The following is a 23,197-nucleotide window of genomic DNA, read 5'->3' as shown; positions in this document are numbered from 1 at the left end:
AAAAAAAAAAAGGAGCAGTTTAAATGTTATTTTTATAATTTTGTTGGAGTTTTTTTATGTGGAAACAGGATAGGATAGAGCTGATTCATTTTTATTTGCACCTAACTTAGTTTGTCTTCTCTGTCTCAGGCCTTGGTGAGCCACCATGAATGTTATCCTTAATGGTGTGGACATTATGAAATTACGGTAGTGCAAATGAGTTGTGATTTACTTTATTTTACTGCCAGCTTTCCTGGGTTTCATCAGAAAGCAGTTAATCCCATTGAAGTTTGTCACGAAGATAGCACATAGAAAGCACTCAGTGGTTGAATGAAGGTGGGGGGAAGGTGGTGAGCTCCTTCTTTGTGGAGCAAGGCGTTGTGCGAGAGCGGCCGGTCCATAGGCTTTGACCCAGACAGGTTTGACCTGATTCTTTATTGGCTTCTTGATTGGGCAGGTTGCTTAGTAATCTCTCTTAGCCTCAGGTTTCTCAACTGTCAAATGAGAATAACAGTAATCCTTTTGCAGCATTGTTAGGATTAGGAAAAGATAAATATGTACGGCATTAAGCACCATGCCTGGCACCTGGTGTGTTCTCACTAAATGATACTCCTTATAAATAGTCTGTAACTGTAGGTACAACCCTGTCTGTTACTAGCCTATCACTGTAGATACAACCTTGTCTGTTAACAGTCTGTTGCTGGAGGTACAACGGTGTACTGCTTTTGTTTATTTATGTCTCTTTCTTACTGAGTCTTAATCAGCATTAACCATTTTCTTTCAAAATTGAAGGCTTTTAGCTTTTTCTTGTATATGTTGTATATATGCATGAATACAAACAATATCTATTTTACGTAACTGATAACATATTTTATACATGGCTTGTTTTCTTTCTTTATTGATCAGTTTTTCCCATGTCACTAAAAGTTATTATGAACAGGAATTTTTTGCCTGAAAAATACTTCATGGTATAGTGGAACTATCATTTTTATATAACATATCTTAATACATTTAAACCCAATTACCAGTTGGGTTGAGAAGAAGTTATGTTTATTGATGACTCTAGTCGGTCAGCTTAGACTGAATGTTATCAGCATGCTCGCATATCAGCATGGATATAGAGGAAATAGAGGTAGCTGTTAGTCCTTGTGGTCTTACAATGTTTGAATCAGCTCTAATTCTGCAGTTTTAAAAAGTCCGAGGCATCAATATTTGAGGTGTTTTGACTCTTTTAGGGCAAACAAAAGTGATCAGAAGAAAGTAATACATTTAATTCTTTTTCCTGTATATAAGAGTTACTACATTACTTTTTTTTAGAACAGGAAAATTTATTGTAACATCTTTTTTCTGTTTTCATACAAACTAAGAAATTTTCATGCCAATTTTGGCTTAAGTCCTAGTTTGTGACTTACCCCCCTAGTTTAAATATTAGTGATAGATGGTCGACGCAAGATAGATATAATCTTCTCTTTTATTTTAGAGGATTTGTGATTTTGACAGTCCTTTTTTTTTCCTTTAACTTAAGGATGACCAGATCATTAACTGGCTGTTAGAATTCCGTTCCTCCATCATGTACCTGACCAAAGAGTTTGAGCAGCTTATCAATATTCTGTTGGTAAGTTCACCATTTAGTGTGATGTCTAGTATGTGATTCAGTACTTTGAAAGTAGTATATAGTGTATCAGTAAAATGTTTCTTTTATCTTTCTCTTCCTCCCACCTCTAGAGATTGCAGTGGTTGAACAGAAGTCAGACAGTGGTAGAGGAGTATTTGGCTTTTCTTGGTAATCTTGTATCAGCTCAGACTGTCTTCCTTAGACCATGTCTCAGCATGATTGCTTCTCATTTTGTACCTCGTAAGTGCTTCCTCTTTGCTTGCCTTGATTTTTCATTTTTTAAATATCTCTTTATTAAAATACCACTTTCCCAGTATACTTTGGAGATTGTGCCTCCATGGAAGATTCTAGGATGCATATGGAACTCAGGAATTTTTAGTTGTTTAGAAACTGTACAGGGGCCGGCCTGGTGGCGCAAGTGGTTAAGTGCGCACGCTCTGCTTCGGTGGCCCAGGGTTGGCCGATTCGGATCCCGGGCGCGCACCGATGCATCGCTTGTCAAGCCATGCTGTGGTGGCATCCCATATAAAGTGGAGGAAGATGGGCATGGATGTTAGCCCAGGGCCAGTCTTCCTCAGCAAAAAGAGGAGGATCAGCAGATGTTAGCTCAGGGCCGATCTTCCTCACCAAAAAAAAAAAAGAAACTATACAGTTACTTGACTCTTCCTCCCGCCCCATTTGTAAATTTAATCATTGTTTGGATTAAGCTAAGTTTGGACAATGGAAATGGACAATGGAAAAATCACTTTTTGTGTAGCTGTTGATTGTTTCAGTCAATGACAGAAAAATAACGTTTTTTGTTTTTCCCTTAAAAGCTCGAGTGGTCGTTAAGGAAGGTGATGTAGATGTTTCAGATTCTGATGATGAAGATGATAGTAAGTATAAAGAGGCTTAAAGCAAAGCATGCTTGCGGAATGATAAAGTATGCTGGCAACTCCAGGACCTATTCTCATGCGTAGCGTAGACTACAGCAAACGGCAGCCTTTGATGGAATCTTTTGTCTTATTTAGCATTAACATGCAATCAATTGCCCTTAATGCATTACTTATGTAATTAATCCATTTAGACATCATTTATAGTTGGTTATGGGAAAAAAATCATGAAATTATTATTTTACTGATGAATGATTCAGTTTTGGTTAGCAGGTTTTTTTAGCTTCAAGTACATAATTTTTCAGTCTTCAATTTTATTTTAATGCTCATGCTCTCACTTTTCGCCTTGTAGATCTTCCTGCAAATTTTGACACTTGTCACAGAGCCTTGCAAATAATAGCAAGATATGTTCCATCGTGAGTATACTTTATTACTTATTTTGAATCATAGTATTTAGTCTCAAGAAAATTGTAATCAATTAGTAGAAAATTACAGAATGTCCATAGCATCGAAACTCAAGTTGTGTGCTGCATGTGTTTGTATCCTGTTGCTATAGCGTCACATTCTATAAAAAATGGCATTTCAGTTCTCTACTCATTGTCTTTATTTTTTAAAACTTGCATGCAAATTTTGTATAGCGGTTGGAATTTTGCTTTTATTTTCAACAGATACGCTATCCAAAAATTTCCAGTGACAAACCCGTGTTTGTTTGTGTCATGCCATATGAAATAAAAATTGCAATTCTAAGAAAAGCTTTTAAGGTGTGTGGGTTTCTTTTGGAGGGGTAGACTTCACGTTCCCTCTCTAAGTTTGTTATTTGCTAACTTAAAGAAAAATCCAAGTTTTTTCGCCTTTTTAAAATAATAAATGTATGTAGTGGGAAATGTTTAGATTTTAAAATGAAGGTTTTCGTTGCTTTTGTAGAGAAAAGAATCTCCATCTCCCTTGAATTTGCTGTTAATATTAAAGTTAACAAGTTTATTTTCCCCTAAGTTATTATAGTTTTCTCTGAAGCTATGCATTTAAGTTCCAATTGCTTGAACTAGGAGTTACCTTTTGCTTTCTGTATCTGTGTTTGCTCTTAGAATGGAAATGTCACCTTCCAAGAAAGTCCAGTTAACATCGATTGGTTGATTTTTTTTTTTTAATAGGACACCATGGTTCCTTATGCCAATATTGGTGGAAAAATTTCCATTTGTTCGAAAATCAGAGAGAACATTGGTAAGAAATCTTTTCATGGGGAAAATAATGGAAAAGTTGTTTTGCATGATTTAGTTTTAGGTGACGTTAGGTCTTTTTCTTAAGAGGTTTGTCTTCTAGATTTTAAACTGAAGACTGAGCATTTGACTCAAATTCCTTTCTCAGCAAGTGACTAAGGATCCCCAGTGCCTTCTTCTCTTATTCCTATGTGCAAGTCAAGGGCAGAGTCCATTTCAGAAATATCTGAATAGGCTTAATGTTTACACAGATAGAAATTACTAGAAGATAATACGACTATTACCAATTGTAAACATGCCTTATTTGAACGTGAAGGCAGAGCCTTCTGTAGATGAATTCTGCTCAAGTTTTTGTGTAATATTTAGATCATCTGTGTAGTTTTTGTTAGTTAATAGTGGTTCCCTTCTAAGCGTAGATTATTTTTTCCTAAATAAGGTATTACAAGTATTAAATAAGGAGTTAATGTTTTGCCAGTATTTGTGATAATCTGCTTCAAGTGGGATGTTATAAACGTTTCATCTCTTATGAATATAAATGCAAAAATCCTCGACAAAATGCTAGAAAACTGAATCTAGCAACTATATAAAAAGAATTATGTACCATGACCAAGTGAAATTTATGCAAGGAATGCAAAGTTGATTTAATATCTGAAAATCAATTAATGTACCATATCAATAGAATAAATGACAAAAACCACGCAATCATCTTAGTAGATTCAGAAAAAGCATTTGACAAACACCAAAACCCTTTCATGACAAAAACAGAAGGGAACTTTCTCGACCTGGTAAAGGGCATCTATGAAAAACTCACAGCTAACATCATACTCAGTGGTGAAAGACTGAAAGCTTTCCCCTAAGATAAACAAAACAAGGATGTCTGCTTTTGCCACTTTTGTTTGGTATTGTACTAGAGGTGCTAGCCAGGGCAGTTAGGCAAGAAACGGAAAACGTATTCAGATTGGAAAGGAAGAAGTAAAACTATCTCTCCTTGAAGATGACCTAGTCTTACGTAGAGAAAAATCCCAGGGAATCCACAAAAACACTATTAGAGCTAATAAATGAGTTCAGCATGGTTACAGGATGTGAGATCAATATAAAAAACCCAGTTGTACAAGATGATTTAATGGGGAAAAGAATGGTCTTTTCAAAAATGATGCTGGACAAGTGGATATCTACCTGCAAAGAATGAAATCGGGCCCTTCCTCACACCATATACAAAAATAAATTCAATCGATAAAAGACATAAGTGTGAGAGCTAAAAAAAAAAACTCTTAGAAGAAAACATAGGTGAAAATTTTTGTGGCTTGGAATTAGGCAACAGTTTGTAGATAATGACACCTGAAGCACAAGCAACCATAGAAAAGATAAATTGGACTTCATAAAAATTAAAAACTGTTGCGCTTCATAGGACACCTTCAAGAAAGTGAAAAGACAACTCAAATAATGGGAGAAAATATTTGCAAATCATATATTGGATAAAGGGTTATATCTAGACTATATAAAGAACTCTTAATAACTCAATAATAAAAAGGCAGATAACCCAATTTAAAAATGGGCAAAGGATCCGAATACTTATTTCTCCAAAATAGATACACAAATGGCCAAGGAGCACATGAAAAGCTCAACATCATTAGCCGTCAGGGAAATGCAAGTCAAAATCACAATGACACACCACTTTACACTCACTAGGATGGCTATACTCAACAAGACAGACAGTAACGAGTGGTGGTGAGGATGTGGAGAAATCAGAACTCTCGGACGTTGCTAGTGAGAATGTAAAACAATAAATGGTGCAGCTGCTTTGGAAAACAGTCTGACAGGTCCTCAAAGAGGTTAAACACAGAATTGCCACATGACCCAGCATTTTCGCTGCTCGGTGTATACCCGAGAGAAATGAAAACATACGTCCACACAAAAACTTTTACATAAGTGTTCAAAACAGCCTTATTCATAATAGCCAAAATATGGAAACAGCCAAACGTTTATTGGCTGATGCATAAACAAAATGTCGTATGTCTGTACAGTGGACTATTATTTGGCAATAAAAAGGAATGGTTTACTTGCTACAACATGAACGAACCTTGAAAACGTGCTTAAACGCCACATATTATAAGATTCCACTTACATGAAATGTCTACCACAGGCACATTTGTAGAGAAAGTAGACTAGTGATTACCTAGGGCTGGGGGGAGGTACATTACTAAAAAATACAGGGTTTGTTTTTAGGGTGATGAAAATGTTCTAAAATTGATTATGGTGATGATTGCACAACTCGGAATATACTAAAAACCATTAAACTGTACACTTCAAATGGGTAAATTGCATATGAATTAGATCTCAACAAACCTGTTTTGAAAAAACACTATAGAAGTGTACAATTTACAGATTTAATTTACTGGAAGTAATTAGAATAATTATACCAAACATAGTATATTTAGAGAAACAGTATAGTTTCTATGTTGCTGGGTAGTCTATTTTTTCTATTTAAATAATAGAACTAAAGATTGTATAATTGATGTTTTGCTTGCATAATTATGAAACATTTATTCTCTGTTGAAATGTTTATCTTTTTATGTTTTAGGAATGTTATGTTCATAACTTACTGAGGATTAGTGTGTATTTTCCAACCTTGAGGCATGAAATTCTGGAGCTTGTTATTGAAAAGCTACTCAAGTTGGATGTAAGTATTTAATAATCTGTTTTTTCTCCTTGATTTTCATTTATTAAATATTTTTGTTATAATCATATTGTGTGAAATAATAGTAGCAACAATGGAAAAGAATCCACAGTTCCACTTTTGACTTATTTCTTTAAAAATTTCTTGAACTCCATTGATGTGCTCGGGGTTATAGACAGTCCCATTCCTTGTGTTTGGGGAACACAGCATTAATTAGATAGTCATACAAATATAGAAGTACACTTGTGGTAAATACTATGAATGGAAACACATACATTATAATGAGCTAGAACACCTGATGTAGTCAGAAGGAGTCAGGGAGGCATTCCTAAGGAAGTGGTGTGAGATTCTTTCTACCTTTTTCTAAAGAGGCCTGCAATATGGTGCGGTGGGAATGAAAGAAAGTGGTGGGTTCTGGTGGCATTGTGGAGGGAAGGTGAACTGGTCCTTGAGACTGGGTTGGAAGTGGAGAAGTAGCGGGTAAAGGAAAGGCATCCCTCAAAGGGAGCTCCCTGTGCAGTAGAATGTTAGTGTTGCCGTTAACAGTAATAAGAAAAGTCAGGAGGAGGCTGGAAGACAATGAGTTCCATTTTGGACAGACTGAGGTGCAGGTGGGGGAGCTAGATGTCAAAATACTCACCAAGCTGCTGTAGCTGCAGGTGGGGGACTGAGACCAAACCTGTGGAATGATGCAATTTAGGACGGGAGAGAGGAACTGCAGTCAGAAGTGGGAGGAGAACCAAGAGTATGGATACCCAAGGAGGATCTGGAAGAAGAAAGCGTTTGGTCAGCAGCATGAGATATTGCTGACATTTTTAAGGAGGATAAAAAAAGCGAAAGCACTTGGGTTTGGTGATTAGGAGGTACTCGGTTGCCATGTCAGTGTGGAGGGGGGGACTGCGTTTCAGGAGAGAGCATAGATGGTTAGGAGGTGGGGCTGTTAGAGACCTCGGTGAGGGTTGGTGATGTAAAGAGGGGGTGAAGCAGGGGTGAGAGGCGTGTTTTAGGACTGGGGAGACTTGAGGAGGTTTGTGGCCTGAGGAGATATGAGTTGATGGAGGACAGCATTGATACACTGTAGGGGAGAAGGAGGATGTAATGAAGCAGGTCCACGAAGAGCCGGAGGTTGGGCGGGCTGGCATAGTGCTCACTTGGAGTTACACCTCTCTGGCCAACTGCGTACATAATCTTTGTAAAGTCTTTCTCTGGTATGTACTTAAGGAACATTTTAGAGTACATTTAGAAAGAAGGTCATGCACAAATAGTAAAAAAGGCATGATTTGAATGGTATGTTAAACAAGATTTTTGAACCATTATATACCAAAATAAATATTCAGTAATTCAAATTGGGGTTGCATTTCATCTTTTTTCTGCTCAGTTGATTGATGATGTGCTTCTTATACAACGTGTACGTGAGTGTCTTGTACATAGTAAGAGATGGAATAAATGTTGAATTTGTTGAAGCTGTCTGATTTAGACCATCACATCACAGTTCTTACTGATTTTATCTAACTATGTAATAAAAGGGGCTTGATTAATAATCCTATAAATTCCTTCATGACTCAGATCAGCTTACAGGTTTGTACTGTAATTGTGTATTGTGTTATAGTGCTATATAGGGTGCTCATCTGGACGCCTTTATAGTATGTATATCAGATGAATTTCCAGTCCCAAAACAGTGTAGATGTATTTTTAATGCTTTTATTCTTCTTTTTTTCTTTGTTATAATGTAGGTGAATGCATCCCGGCAGGATATTGAAGATGCTGAGGAAACAGCAGCTCAACCTGGTAGTGGGACAGATGCCACAGAAGGACTGTTTAATATGGTCAGTATTTATTAATGAAAACAGACATAGACGTATGCAGTTCATAATTCCAGAGGGTGGAAGAGACAGCTCATGACTTCTCATCTCTCTCCTTTAACCTAAAGAAGGCTTTACGTTAAAATAATTAAAATAGTTCAGCAAATCTGAAATGATTTTTTAAATGAGTAATTTGCTGCCATGTTACTTACTGCCTAGTAGAGTTGGTTTATTTCCAAGGCTTTAAAGTGGGTTTGGTGAAGTATGTTTCACTTTTATTCTTATAATTTTACATGTTTTTGTAAACCACATATTGTGTGTGAGGGAGTAATAAATAGGAAAGCATACCAGTTCAATTTCTATATTTTGTAAGTTGTATACCTTAACACAGTATTTCTCTACCTGGGGCGATGTCTTAAGTTGGGTTCCCTGGGAGGAGAGCCTGAGATGGGGATTCAGGTGCCCCAGGACAAACGGTGTGAGGAAGCAGGAAAGGGCAGTAGAAGGAATTAAGTGCAAGTTTGGTCTCAGTTGGAAAGCAGCTATAGCCTGATCCTACCAGGAGCTCTGGAGTGTGAATTGCACCATGAATTGGAGTTGGTCCTAGCTTAAGCCCAGGGAGATGGCCTCTTGTGACCCGTTGTTAGTCAGTCATTGGTTCTGAGGGGGAGGGGCTGGATGGAATGCAAGGGCAGTTCTGGCTCCTGTTCTGCTGAGAGCAGAGCTCTGGAGAAGAGGGGCAGCTGTGAGCTGTTGGTAGCCAACACAGCAGCTGGGGGATGAGCACCCTGTCCTGGGCAAGGGGACCTGGCGCCAATAGTGCCCACCACAGTAGGTGCCAGGAGCTGGGAGAAATCTGTGATGTTTGCATGGCCATGCTCTAAGTGAATCTTCTAAATGAGAATGAGAGGCTGGCGCTCTGAGTCTGTGCTTTTATTTTGGACTCCATGAGTGGTTCTGATTCACACCTCTGGTTGAGAGCCCCTGCCTGGAAAGGTGTCTATGTATTTTCTTTGTTTTATCTTTTAAAGAAAATAATCCTCTCTGAGAGTTTTCCTACCAAACTACTTTTACTGAATTTTTTATGTCAGTTTTTACTTTTATCTTCAAAGGATGAAGACGAGGAAACTGAGCATGAAACAAAGGCTGGTCCTGAAAGGCTCGAACAGATGGTACATCCTGTAGCCGAACGCCTGGACATCCTGCTGTCTTTACTTTTGTCCTATGTTAAGGATGTCTGCTATGTAGATGGTAACAATCTATAGTAGTCGCAATAGCTACTGTTTGTTCAACACCCACAAAACACCTCACTCTGTGCTGGGCATTTTCTTTTTTTTTTTCTGTGAGAAAGATCAGCCCTGAGCTAACATCCCTGCCAATCCTCCTCTTTTTGCTGAGGAAGACCGGCCCTAAGCTAACATCTATTGCCAATTCTCCTCCTTTTTTTCCCTTTTTCTCCCCAAAGCCCCAGTAGACAGTTATATGTCATAGTTGCACACCCTTCTAGTTGCTGTATGTGGGACGCCGCCTCAGCATGGCCCGACAGCGGTGCGTCGATGCGCGCCCGGGATCTGAACCTGGGCTGCCAGTAGCGGAGCGCACGCACTTAACCGCTAAGCCACGGGGCCGGCCCCCTGTGCTGGGCATTTTCATACATTATCTAGCACTGATAGAAATCCTGTAAAAATCACTATTTTGAGTATAAGGAAAAAAAGGTTTAGAGAGATCAGGTTACTTGCCAAGTGACATAGCTTGAAAAGGATTCAGGCTCAGTTATATATGGAGTTTGGTCAATTTTAGGCGGAGATCAAATTACAGTCAAGTTCAAGACATTTAAGAATGGTGTAGTAGATGTTGACATATGGTGCTTGGTGTTATGTATTGACTTTAGAGGGTCTTGGTACTGTAGTGAACAAATCGATATGCCTGCCCTCATATAACTTTTAGTTTAGAGGCTTTGCCGTGAAAAAACAGATTTTTTTCCATTCACATTGCTACGATTTGAGAATGAAATTCAGCCACTCAGAGTAACAGAACTTAATTCTGAGTTGACTGTGTTACTATTTTAGCTTTTTTGCTGTTATAAAAACAATACAGGGGCTGGCCTGGTGGTGTATTGGTTGAGTCTGAGCGTTGCGCTTTGGGAACCCGGGGTTTGCCAGTTCGGATCCTGGGCGCGGACCTACCCGCTGCTTATCAGGCCATGCTGAAGTGGCAGCCCGCATAGAAGAGCTAGAGGGACCTACAACCAGGATATACAACTATGTACTGGGGCTCTGGGGAGAAGAAGAGGAAGATTGGCCACAAATGTTAGCTCAGGGCCAATCTTCCTCAAAAGATAAAAAAAGCACTTCTGAAAAAAAAAATACATGTTGATTAGAGAAAATTTGGAAACTACAGGAAAGGATAAAAAAGACAATTGAAATGGCCACATTCCTACTATTCAGAGAACCATGATTAGCATTTGATATGTTTTTTTCTTTTCTGTTAACATGTGTGAGAGTGTTTTTCAGTGGATTTGGGGGTCATGCTATACATAGCGTTTCATAATCTACCCCCTTCACCTACTGTGAACGTTTTCTCATACCGTTCACTGTTCTTCTAAAATAGCTGTTGTTGATCATATGGATTTAACTGGTCTCGGGTTTTTTTCACCTTTATAAATAACAGTATAATGAACATCCTTGTACATATATCTTCAATTATTTGCTTGTGATAAATTCCCAGCAGTAGAATTAGTGGATCAAAGGGCTTCTGCTACATGAATTATGAAATTGTCCTTTAGAAGGATTCGTATTTGTGGCATCACAGTGTGTGTGAGGTGAGGGCCTGCTCCTTGCCAGTGCTGGATTGTTATACTTAAAAAGTAAAATCTGTGCACAATAAAAATGGCATTTAGGGCCGGCCCCGTGGCTTAGCGGTTAAGTGCGCGTGCTCCGCTACTGGCAGCCCGGGTTCGGATCCCGGGCGCGCACTGAGGCACCGCTTCTCCGGCCGTGCTGAGGCCACGTCCCACATACAGCAACTAGAGGGGTGTGCAACTATGACATACAACTATCTACTGGGGCTTCGCGGGGTAAAAAAAAAAAGAGGAGGATGATTGGCAATAGATGTTAGCTCAGAGCAGGTCTTCCTCAGCAAAAAGAGGAGGATTAGCACGGATGTTAGCTCAGGGCTGATCTTCCTCACAAAAAAAAAAAAAAAGGCATTTAATCATACCTTAATGGAGGGTGTTGTTTCTTAATGGTATTTTTTCTTTTTAAAAATTTGGTAAATGAAACTGGTAGCTTGAAAATAACGTGTTTGTAAAACTGAAATGCCAAATTTTCTCTGTAGGTAAGATTGATAACAACAAAACAAAGGATTTATATCGAGATCTCGTAACCATTTTTGACAAACTCCTGTTGCCTACCCACGCCTCCTGCCACGTCCAGTTTTTCATGTTTTATCTCTGTAGCTTTAAATTGGTGAGTATGTCCTTAACATCTTGGCCTATTTTATTCTTGCCCATAACTTTCCCTGAAAAACTGGGGGTGGGGCGGAGGGGAAGAGAGACCATGAGGTATTTTTTTTTTTCTTGAGCTCATTTTACTAGCACTGCTAATAAAAAAGCCTGCCATTTTCAACGCATGGAAAGAACAGAGGGCATTGCTGCTGCTGGTCTGTCTGCTCAGCCAAGTGCTCTGAAAATGTCATCGTGCGTTTGGTCCGCTAGGTGGTGCCCTTCCCTTTCATTCAGACCTTTCTCTTAAAATCTCATATGAGATATTGAACTATTTCCTTTATTCTCTCTCAGTTGATCCTGACTTGCCCAAACCAGCTTTTTAATCCAGATTTTTAAAACTTTAGGCTTTGGCTTTGTATTTTGAAAGAAAAAAATTACAGAGGACTGTTCTCCTTTGCGATGATTTTCTAACTCCCTAGAACAGTCAGGAGAGTGTTGGTCATGGATAAGAAGGTTAAAATCAATCTGCCATGAAGTTGTGTTAATAGCTTTTGAAAAGAGCTTATTTGGGAGAAGTTGGAGGTTGCATCCTTTGTTAAAAAGAAGCTCAATCAGACTGGTTTTTTCCATGCTTAGTGTAATTAGTCAAATACCAACTGTACTTTAATCTCTGTGTCTGTGTCTGGTTAAGTGCAGTCCAAGACTGGAAGGCTACTTTGCACTCAAAGGTACTGCAGAAGGGGTTCCCATGTGAGTGTGGATTATCACTGGTTTCCACTTCTGGCTAAACCTCAGAATCACTTGTAGAGCTTCTTTTTTTGCTTTTTTTTTATGAGGAAGCTTGGCCCTGAGCTAACCTGTTGCCAGTTCTCTTTTTGCTGAGAAAGATTGGCCCTGAGCTAACATCTGTACCCATCCTCCTCTGTTTTGTTTTAAAATGGGTGGATTCCAAAGCCTGTCACAAACTACTGTATCTTATCTGTAGGGTTGGTTTTGTTTAATTTTATTTATTTATTTATTTTTTCCCCCAAAGCCCCAGTAGATAGTTTTATGTCATAGCTGCACATCCTTCTAGTTGCTGTATGTGGGACGCGGCCTCAGCATGGCCGGAGAAGTGGTGTGTTGGTGCACGCCCGGGATCCGAACCCCGGGCCGCCAGCAGCGGAGCGCACGCACATAACCGCTAAGCCACAGGGCCACCCTGTAGGGTTGGTTTTGATGCTCAGCTAGTTTCGGTGTCCATTGGATTTTTTTAACCTTGGGGGACACCTTTTGTTTTTAATAGTTTTATCTCAAGATGTTTTAAAAACAAGAACCATGATAACTGTATTCGTTACTTATCTAGCAGGATAACAAAGATACTAGAACTTTCCCATATTGGTGAGTTAAAATCTTAGGATTCTGGTAGCCAGAATATCTTAAGCATGAAAAAAGATCAGACTAACACCTTCTCTTTTTATAGGGATTTGCAGAAGCATTTTTGGAACATCTCTGGAAAAAATTGCAAGATCCGAATAATCCTGCCATCATCAGGCAAGCTGCTGGAAATTATATTGGAAGCTTTTTGGCAAGAGCTAAATTTGTTCCTCTTATGTAAGTAACCTAATTTTCCAAGTGCTTTTTCATATCTTGCCTTAAAAAGATTTTCGCATTGTCTCAAGTCAGAGAGATATCTGCCTTATTTTTTTGGTCTGTCTTTAAAGTGAAAAAATTTGTTCTCTCAGTCTATGCAAGATGTTTATATTTCCAAGAGGCAATTTCAGAATAATGTGTCTCCTTTTTTAGATATAAGACCTCATATGCAAAGCTTTTGTCTTCTGTGTGGTTGCACTTGAACGTAAAGATCCGTTTGTCTTCATGGGTAGTGTATAGTGTTGTATACTGTTTTGATTCTTTTTATAGGTTTGTCATTTTTCATTTGCATTCCGAATCAATTGTATCTGTTAAAGCTGAAGAAAAATCCTTTTAAAGGTAATAGAAAGATCTGTCTAGGAGGCCAGCTCTGGGCCTCTTTGTGATTCATGAAGATCTCTTTGGGCAAGGATGCTGCTAAAAACCCTTCCCCAGGAACTAAAAGCCATCTGGCTATTCTGTCATAAGTGGTTGACCACAGGACTTCATCAGATCCCCCTAGAAATGGTGAAGTCAACTAGACTGTCTTTCCCTTGTAAGATGTTGGTGCCCTATAAACGTGCCCTATTCTTTTGCCATATCCCCCTAAGAGGGCTGGGAGGCCATCAGAGAAGCCCTTCTGAGTTGATGAGGAGAAACTGTTCTTCATCCCTTGGTACTTCAGGGATTCTTAGGGGCCTGCCTGTTCCTAGACTGTCCGTGCGCTCCACTTTGTAGTTGGTAGGCTATCTTCTCTCCAGCCCGTCTGTCTCCTCCTTTTGTTTGCTTTTCCACTATGCCCATGGATAATATATAAAGAAGCGTATGGACTGACTTTTCATAGTTTGTAATGAGAGGCAATTGTGTGTTTTTGTCACTGATTTTTTTATGAAGCAAGTAAAATTGACTTGAATTTTTCTTTTCTCTAGTACTGTAAAATCATGCCTAGATCTTTTGGTTAACTGGCTGCACATATACCTTGATAACCAGGATTCGGGAACAAAGGCGTTTTGTGATGTTGCTCTCCATGGACCATTTTATTCAGCCTGCCAAGCTGTGTTCTACACCTTTGTGTTTAGGCACAAGCAGCTGTTAAGTGGAAACCTGAAGGAAGGTCGGTGATGTGGGATTGATGGATGCGAACTGGATTTTCCTTGAGTACTGGTCACCCTTTGGAATGGAGATTCGTTACCTTTTTGAGAGTTTGATGAAAACTATGGATTCGGAAAACTGCACATGTGTTCAAACTTTACAGATAATTTCAGGCAGCTCATAGTCCCCTAAAAACCACTTAAGCCTCTTGTTTAACACTTGCTGGATTTGAGGTTGAGAACCTCCACTTTAGAAGGTGGCATTTGTAAAGTGTGAAGACGCTCTTCAGAGGTGGCTGAGCATGTGCTATGCCAGTGCCGTCCGTGCTCAGAGCTTCCTGTGTACCCTTTCTTGTCTTGGTGAGACCCGGGTGAGGGCAGGTGTCATTCCCACTACAGGTGATACCCAAGCACCGGGAATTAATTTATTGGCAGGATTAGAGACTGAAACCAGGTGGGGATGACTCCAAAGCTTGTGGTCATAACGATTATGCTCCTTTCTCTAAAGACTTAAGAGTTAATTTACTGATTTTCAGTTTTGCTAATTTCTAAGAGTTGTTTATAATTTAAATCTACCAGATGAAGCTTGTTTTATTAGGTTAGTGTATTTTAGTTGAAGATAGTCCCCAAGAACAACCTCAGTTAAGTCAATGTAAATTGTTTTGTTTTCATGAATAATTCAAATAGTTTAATAGGCTATTTCCTCCAAACCATGGTTTCTCAACCTCTGCACTGACATTTTGGGCTGGATAATCCTTTATTCTGGGGGCTGTTCTGTGCATTGCAGGATGGTTAGCATCGTCCCTTACCCACTACCCACCCTCTGTTGTGACAACTAAAACTGTCTCCAGAGACTGCTAGATGTGTTCTTGGTCAAAATCAGCACAGCTCTAAACTGAAACTTGTCTCTGTTGCATTATGTATATTTATTGTATCTCACATATTTCTACAAAGATGTGGGGCTTAAAATTAGTTGTATGCACTGGTAGTAGGACAAGGTTCATCACAAGGTAAGTAAAGTCGCTGCTATTCTTTTTGTAAATAAAGGGTAAGAGTCTTGGTTAAAGGATACATTTCTTGTAAACCATGACATCCCATTTTTAGTCATTTTTATCAAAATACACATCAAAGAATCTCCTAAGAAAATATACTTAAGCACAAGTTGGTTTGCTTTCTTGTTAAAATAAATGTGGTGTCTTTTATTAATATAGGAGAGAATTATATTTATTAGTTTCAAGACAGTGGTATCTTATTTTTCCTTCTACTGCCATAGTTTCCTTGTTAGAAAAATGTGAAATACAAACAACTAACGCACACTTGAAAAAGATACTCAACTTCAGTAATAATTTAAGACATGCAAGTCTTGCTGTTTTGTTGTCTGTCAGATTAGCACGTGTATATATATGTATATATTTATATGTATATATATGGAATTCAAGAAGGTGACATTCCACCCTGTACGATCATTGCCTCTAGGGAACAGGCACTCCATTTGTTGCCTCAACTTCTTTATAATGATTTCCTGGTCATTAGCTGAAATCACATCTCATAGCCTTTGTTTTCCTCGATAAACTCAGTGTATGCTGAGCTTACGTGTATCTGTATTCCAAATTGTTACACAAGCTTACAGCTCACTAGGAATGTGCGCTTATTTCCTGGGTCTTTAAAAGAATAAACTGTTTTCTTTAGGAAAGCTGGCTTAGTCATAAACGAATGTGGTTAAGTCTAGTGATGTTCTTCTGGGCTCTACATTGTGCGACTACCTACATGGACCTTCATTTAAAGCATTTCCGCAAATAACTTTTTTTTAACCCCTTTTTTTAATGAGTGAAATAATCTGTGCTTTTAAAAAATATCTTAGGCTGTTATGTTTGTACCTTTTAAAAATCTTTTATTTTTTAATCAAAGGTTTGAGGTACCTTCAAAGTTTGAATTTTGAACGTATAGTGATGAGTCAGCTGAATCCTCTGAAGATTTGCCTGCCCTCAGTAGTTAACTTTTTTGCCGCCATCACAAGGTAGGTTATTTATACTTTATTGATGGAAGTTATTTAAAAGTAAATTTATGTTAGTATGAGTATTGTAAAATTCCATTAAATTTCTGTGAAATTAGTAAAATTAATAACAATAAAACATTTAAAAACCAATAACCCAATACTTGCAGGAAGCTCTGCAGTGAAGCTGTTGTTTTTATACTTGGGTGGCATTGGAAGTTGCTAGTACTTTTTATCCAAAGAGGGACGCCTAGGTACTTTGAAATAAGTAACGCAACTAGTAAGCTGAGAGGTACAAACCAAAATGTTTATTAGACTGACTCTTATAATAGTAATAAAAATAGACTGGGCATGAGATAAACATCCAACAATAGGGGCTTGGTTTAGTGAGAGACTGTGTTATCTCAGGCCTTGCAGCTACGGCTTATGCGTAGTGTTTATTGTGTGCCGGGGACAGTTCTAAGCACTTTACATTGAACTCTGTCTTCACACAATCTTATGACTGTATTATTAACCCCTCTTTATAAATGAGAAGATGGAGGCACAGAGAGATTAAATGACTTATGTGAGGTCATAGCTCGACTGTGGCAGAGCTAAGATTTAAATGTGGGCAGTCTGGCTCCTTTATAAGCATTCACTGAATTCTGCCTCATGTAGAAAGTGAATTGGAGACCTTGGGCATTTAATCAGGATATTCAGGGCAGGATCATGGCTTAAAATCTTCAACAGATAAGAGTCTGTTCTATTAGAAGACAAAAATAATTCCTCTTTTATTCCTCAGTTCTCTTTAGATGGTTTGCTGCTCTCATTCAGCAACCTTATTTTTCCTTCACTGGGCAGCTAGTTCAAGGTATTCGATATCTCCTGAGATCTCACAAATGATGATAAAGAATTAAGAAAAGAAATAAAGAAACCAACAGCAACTTGGAGCATTTAGTGGGTGAAAGGTTCCAGCACATTGCAGGGAGATAGGAAGCAGTTGGAAGACTGAGGATGGATGAAGCACGGAAGAGGCGGCTGTCCCCTAGAATATTCTTGGGGTGGGAGAAGAGGGCTGCAGCCGATGAGCAGACTGGCCAGAGAGGCTCTGGATTTGGGGTTGGGTTTAGCAACGGAGGTTGGGAGTAAGATATGAGGCTAAGAGCAAGCAGTTGAAGTAAAGGTCTGTGTCAGAGAATTTATGTATCATTCTGTAGCTGCTAATTTTGCTTACTTAATGGTTATGAAATTCATATTGACTCATACACTGGATTTTGATTTTAACTGCTGTGTAATTTTCTCTTAATTTTTTTTTTAATTGATTCTGTGTTAGGAGTTAGGCTATGTTAGTTTTTGGTATTGGGAACATTGCTGTGTGTGTGTCCTGGTGTACGGGCACACATCCTTGTCACATACCCAGAAATGCTGTCGCCGGGTCGTAGGAGACGCACATCTTCAATTTTACCAGATACTGCAAACTACTCCAGTGTGGTTTTGCTAGTTTACTTCCCAGCAGGAGTAGGGAGTCAAATGAGATCCTTGGCTGATGGAACAGAAACAGACATGTTGCTTAAAATTGCAATAGTGGACTGAGAACCTGAGAATAAATCCCTAAATGAATACTGTGGGAGGGAGGGTGGAAGGTAGAGAGTTGGCAGAAGTGAGCTAAATCCTCATCTCAGAGAAGCAGTCCAGTGAATGATTTTTAAGGTCACTAAGCTGTATGGAAGGAGATAACCACCAGAATTGATGATATGAGCGTCCTATTGTTTTTTGTTACGAATTCTTCTGTTTAGCTGTTTTCACTCACTGCGCCTGTTACCTTCTTTACCATTTTCTGAGCTCGTGGCTCACTCAACCCCCTGTGCCTCCCTCAGTACAGTCGTAATTTCAAGAGTTGAGTCTCTCCATCAACAACCACTGTCCCCTCTCAGTAAATCGCGAACACCTTTTTCACTAACCCACTAGTTCTCTTACAAACACTGAAAATAAATAAGTAAAGACAGTTATATAATTTTGCAAACTAAAAGAGTTTTACCTTGAACACATTAATTTTTAGTGAGCCTATTAATAATCCAAGCCCACTCATGTTCTTAAAGTGATAGCCACATATTTTTTCTCCTTAGGAAACTCGTAAATAATAGGCCCAGAGAACTGTATCCTAAAAACATTACTTTCTGCTTTATGTTTTTTCTTCTTGTGCTTGTTTGGCAGTGTCTGTGTGGTCATTGTAGTTGTAGACATAACAGGCATGTCCATGCAGAGTAATTCTAGCATGGTAATCCCTCCATCCATGGCGGTTTTGTTGTTTCACAGTAAATACCAGCTGGTCTTCTGCTACACTATCATTGAGAGGAACAATCGCCAGATGCTACCAATCATTAGGAATACAGCTGGAGGGGACTCGGTGCAAACCTGCACAAACCCACTCGACACCTTCTTCCCCTTCGATCCTTGTGTGCTTAAGAGGTAGGTGCTCCTAGACAATTGACGTCTCGGTGGTGAATTTAAGTGTGATGTGTATTTGCGTTTTCCAAGATGGGGATTTAGGGTCTCCTTGTCATTAGTGGCCCTTCCTAGCCATTTGTTAGAGTCCCATGATCTCCTTGCGCATTTCACAAGCCGAAAGTAGAGAATGCCTGTTCGAGGCTGCTGAGTGTCATAGACACACTAGGGTTTGCAGATCTTTACCTCAGTGGGAGCCCAGATTGACACCAAGCGTTTTTGTTTTTCTTTAAACCTGTTGATTTAAACATACAAGGGAAGGGCCGGCCCCGTGGCTTAGCGGTTAAGTGCGCGCGCTCCGCTGCTGGCGGCCCGGGTTCGGATCCTGGGCGCGCACCGACGCACCACTTCTCAGGCCATGCTGAGACCACGTCCCACGTACAACAACTAGAAGGATGTGCAGCTATGACATACAACTATCTACTGGGGCTTTGGGGGGAAAAAAATAAATAAATAAAATTAAACATACAAGGGAAAGAGGATAGAGGTACCTGAATAGGGAGGGAGGATGCTGCTATTTCTTGGCTCATACATTTCTGCCAGGTGATTTGTTCCTTCCTCTGGAGACCACCTCCCGTACTGGTGCACAGGGTAAACAGAAGCCAAGTGATTTATCTGGATGGGTAATTCTGAAAAACCACTAGGCCAGTCTTAACTTTGCATTTGTATAAGGATTTTTGCTTATTACAATTCCTAACTAGCAACACAACAGTGTGAGATTATCTGGTCCCCCAAATCTTGGTTGACTAAAACCAGATTGGTCTTTTTTCCTAGACTTATTTTTAGTAAATTACTGTAGGAATATAAAAAAGGAAGATCCAGAATAACCTAATTTTGTTTTCATTTGGACATGTTATAACTCATTGTCAGTCTTTGCACAGTTGAGAAATAATTTCACTTGAAAATGAAAAGATGAGAGGCCGTAGGTGTAATGCTCCATCTCTATGAGTGGATGAACTCTTACAACAAAGAAGGAGCCACGTTAGTTACAGTACTTACATGTAGGATTTTTTGACACTTATTTGAGCCGTTGTTTGCATTTCTTCATTCTGGGTAATGGGTCTTGTGAGAAAAGAGCTAAATATGTTGTGACCTTCACTGTACTATTTAACTTGATTTTGAGATGTGATCTTTGTTGACAGGTCAAAGAAATTCATTGATCCTATTTATCAGATATGGGAAGACATGAGTGCAGAAGAGCTTCAGGAGTTTAAGAAACCCATTAAAAAGGTAAATTTGTGATGGAGCACACTTTCTGGGAATCTCCTATGTGGCTATGGATCACAGCAGTGTTACACTGAAAAACTACTACATGGTATTCATTCTGTCTTGACAAAATTCTCAGTTTGGGTTATGTTCTTATGAAAAGAGTTTTTTTTTTTTTTAAACTTTATTTATTTATTTTTCCCCCCAAAGCCCCAGTAGATAGTTGTAGGTCATAGTTCCACATCCTTCTAGTTGCTGTATGTGGGACGTGGCCTGAGAAGCGGTGCGTCGCTGCGCACCCAGGATCCGAACCCGGGCCGCCAGCAGCGGAGCGCGCGCACTTAACCGCTAAGCCACGGGGCCAGCCCGAGAGTTTTTGTTTTTTTGATGAATTATTTAAACCAGACACTTCAAATGCTGGCTTTGGGAAGTGAAGGTTAATTAAAAATCAGCTGCAAGTTTAGATTTTTACCACTGGCTCATTACCAAATAACTGGCTCAGATTTACTTGTGTCGAAATTATCCCAGAAGTTAATGTTAATTTTGTAGATCTGCATGAATAGGTGGTAAAGATGCAGGTCTGCGGCATATCCTCCAGTGCACTTCAGGTGGAGGTAAGGCAGTTACTGCCAAAAAGAAAATCAGAATCCGATGATAAAAAATGTCACTGCCCATTCCTTTGTGACACATTTATTTCCACATTAAATGTCAGCTTTAATGTGCCTGTCTTTTTTCATAAGTAATCATTGGAAAACTCATTTTTTTTTCTTTATATTTTACGTTAAGGGGAGTGTCACACATTCATTCATTCATTCATTCATTCGCACTGTGTTAGATACAGGGGTTATAACGTGAGCAAGAGTGACATGTCATGTTACCCGCGCTGCCGTCTTTTAGCTTAAAATCTGTTAAAAAATCAGACTTTAAACACATAGCTATAATGTGTGTCGAGCAATCACGTAGGAGTCTCATAATAAAGAAGTGTGCATCAGAGGGAGCTTTCGAAAATAAGATGATTTCTTCACCTTCATCTTTTCTAGAAGTAGCACATGCCTGAGGAGAGGAGTTCTTGAAAGCTTGTCAAACCACCACTTGTGATCTTATTAATAATCTCTGTTCTTTATGCAGGAGGTGGTGGAAGATGAAGATGATGATTTTTTGAAAGGTGAAGTTGGGATGACACCGAGCTCCTTTGACACACATTTCCGAAGTCCTTCAAGTAGTGTGGGCTCTCCACCCGTGTTGTACCTGCCGGACCAGTCCCCTCTGATCACAAGGATTTGTGACTGAGACAAACATTCCTCCCCAGTGTGCCCTTCAGAACCAGGGTTCATACTCTTTGAGCATTGCATTGAACTAGAGCAGGTACATGCCTCAGGCATCTTACTTTTAAGTAAGACTTACTCTAGTGTCTGAACAGACGTGTTTTTTTCTCTTTTTTGTTCCCGTACAGACAAAAGGAAAAGACTGAATATCATGTGCAATATTTTACAGTGGAGTTGATGATAAATGTTGAAGGCTTTGCTTCTTTGTTTAATGTATACTCTTTTGTGTGTTACAGCTTTTTGACATTATTATTGTGAAATTTCTAATATTAGCAACAGCCTGTTTTAACAGATTGCATTTTTCATATAGGTTTTTGACAGAGCCATAGTCAGGACTTTGTTGATATGATTTCTTTTCCGTGAAAAACCCTCTAGGACACTATTTAAAGTCTTTAGAATGAGTTTATTTTGGGTACATTGTTTACCCTCTGCTGTGACTGTATATGTTTGTTGGGATTTGAGTGGGGTGCAGAGAAGATAGGAGACAAGTGGGGAGAAGGCCAGAGCTGGTCCCAGACGCTGAAAGTTGGAGCTGGCACTGAAAGAGATCTCCAGGGACTTCAGAGACCGGTAAAAGCCTGGAGGGAAGAGATAGAGGGTTTAGGGAAACAGAATCAGACAAATCATACACTTGTGGATGTAAAAATGGATTTAAAAGAAAAATGGAGTTTCAGGTAAATGTAATTCACGTTGACCGAAAGTGGCGTTGGACTTGCATAAAACACAGCATACCGAGTTTCACCCTGAAGCTCCTAAGATGCCATGAAAACTGGAACTACTCGTTTGTAGTGGAATGTTACACTCAGGTTTGTTTTTTTTTAGCCAGCTGGTTATTTTGAGAATTTCTTTGTCCAAACGGGGGACTGAGGGGAATTTTAGGTTATTTGCTGGAATGGTTTTGCAAGCAACAGTAGGCCAAGGTTAAAGCTATAGTCTCTGTCTGGTAGCTGTTTGTATCATGGATTTCAGCTCAGTGAAATCCTCCTCTAGCGAGGCTCTTTTTGTATTTTTATAACTGAACACACAGAGAGAGGAGTCTAAACAACCTCGCTTTATAACAAATTTGTGCAAGCACTGCTAGAGTCGTTTTGAAGCTCATGCGTGTTTTAGCTTCATTCCTTATTTGTGTACTTTTTTGTTACTTGTGAAAATGGACGTCTTTAAACATATTTATATTTATGCCATTTTTCCTATTCTTTATTTAAAGGCAAGCAGTATTTTCTTGATCATAAATATTTTGTAATGAAATACTTTCCTAGGGCTTTGTATGCTCTTGTATAACTGTATTGGTGGCAATGTAGAGTTTGAATTGCAGTCTGCAAATACGTTTTTTGAAAATAGAAATTTTATTGCTTTAAAAAGTTTTGGATATTGATGATTTTCTTTTGGTGACTTGGTGGAAAGTCATTTGAGAACCTTAGGTTCTCTTTTTTTAACTGCTGACAAAAAGGTGGGATTTTTGTATATTGGATAAAATGAATAAATGAAAATGTGTCCATAGGCGTTAACGGTAAGTGGGGTCTCTATGAGTTGGGAAGTAGTTTTAAGGTAGAAAGATATACTTACAAATAAGTCTGTTTAATTTCAAAGGAGTTTGAGGAAAAAAAATCCTTTGTGAAAATAAAACAATGACATGGTTAATCTGGGACTTTTGTTCTTATGCCAATAAGGGGAGACACCCCAATAAAGAGGCTTCTCACACAAATGTCCTTTTGATTTCTGTGTGTTTTTTACCGATCTGCTGTATTTTGCAGTAGAAAATTGCAAATGGGACTTGACAAAGAGGTGAAAATATTGCCAGTGTGGTAGCGAGTGCTCGAAAATAAATTGCGTGTCAGTGATGAGAATGGCTTCCAGGTGCATCTGAAGTGTCAGGGACT

The 23,197-nt window shown here is 39.1% G+C and overlaps 1 protein-coding gene across 2 annotated transcripts in view; it reads left to right on the top strand.

The window, feature by feature from the left end:
* The window catches only part of RRN3 (RRN3 homolog, RNA polymerase I transcription factor), a 28,384-nt gene extending 5,358 nt beyond the window's left edge, over nt 1-23,026 (top strand). For both annotated transcript variants that reach the window (XM_058570007.1, XM_058570006.1), the window contains 15 exons: nt 1,505-1,594; nt 1,705-1,834; nt 2,410-2,469; nt 2,819-2,882; nt 3,618-3,687; nt 6,265-6,363; nt 8,094-8,186; nt 9,275-9,413; nt 11,499-11,629; nt 13,070-13,200; nt 14,148-14,332; nt 16,218-16,326; nt 18,598-18,750; nt 19,929-20,016; nt 21,121-23,026. In XM_058570007.1, the coding sequence (XP_058425990.1) occupies nt 1,505-1,594; nt 1,705-1,834; nt 2,410-2,469; nt 2,819-2,882; nt 3,618-3,687; nt 6,265-6,363; nt 8,094-8,186; nt 9,275-9,413; nt 11,499-11,629; nt 13,070-13,200; nt 14,148-14,332; nt 16,218-16,326; nt 18,598-18,750; nt 19,929-20,016; nt 21,121-21,282 (1,704 nt within the window). In that variant the 3' untranslated portion in view covers nt 21,283-23,026. The remainder of the gene's footprint in view (nt 1-1,504; nt 1,595-1,704; nt 1,835-2,409; nt 2,470-2,818; nt 2,883-3,617; nt 3,688-6,264; nt 6,364-8,093; nt 8,187-9,274; nt 9,414-11,498; nt 11,630-13,069; nt 13,201-14,147; nt 14,333-16,217; nt 16,327-18,597; nt 18,751-19,928; nt 20,017-21,120) is intronic.
* Nucleotides 23,027-23,197: the final 171 nt, after the last annotated feature.

The sequence above is a fragment of the Diceros bicornis genome, chromosome 26, assembly GCF_020826845.1.
Source record: "Diceros bicornis minor isolate mBicDic1 chromosome 26, mDicBic1.mat.cur, whole genome shotgun sequence".
Lineage (NCBI taxonomy): Eukaryota > Metazoa > Chordata > Mammalia > Perissodactyla > Rhinocerotidae > Diceros > Diceros bicornis.
The sequence above is the reverse complement of the archived record's forward strand: the minus strand, read 5'-3'. Positions and strand labels throughout refer to the sequence as shown.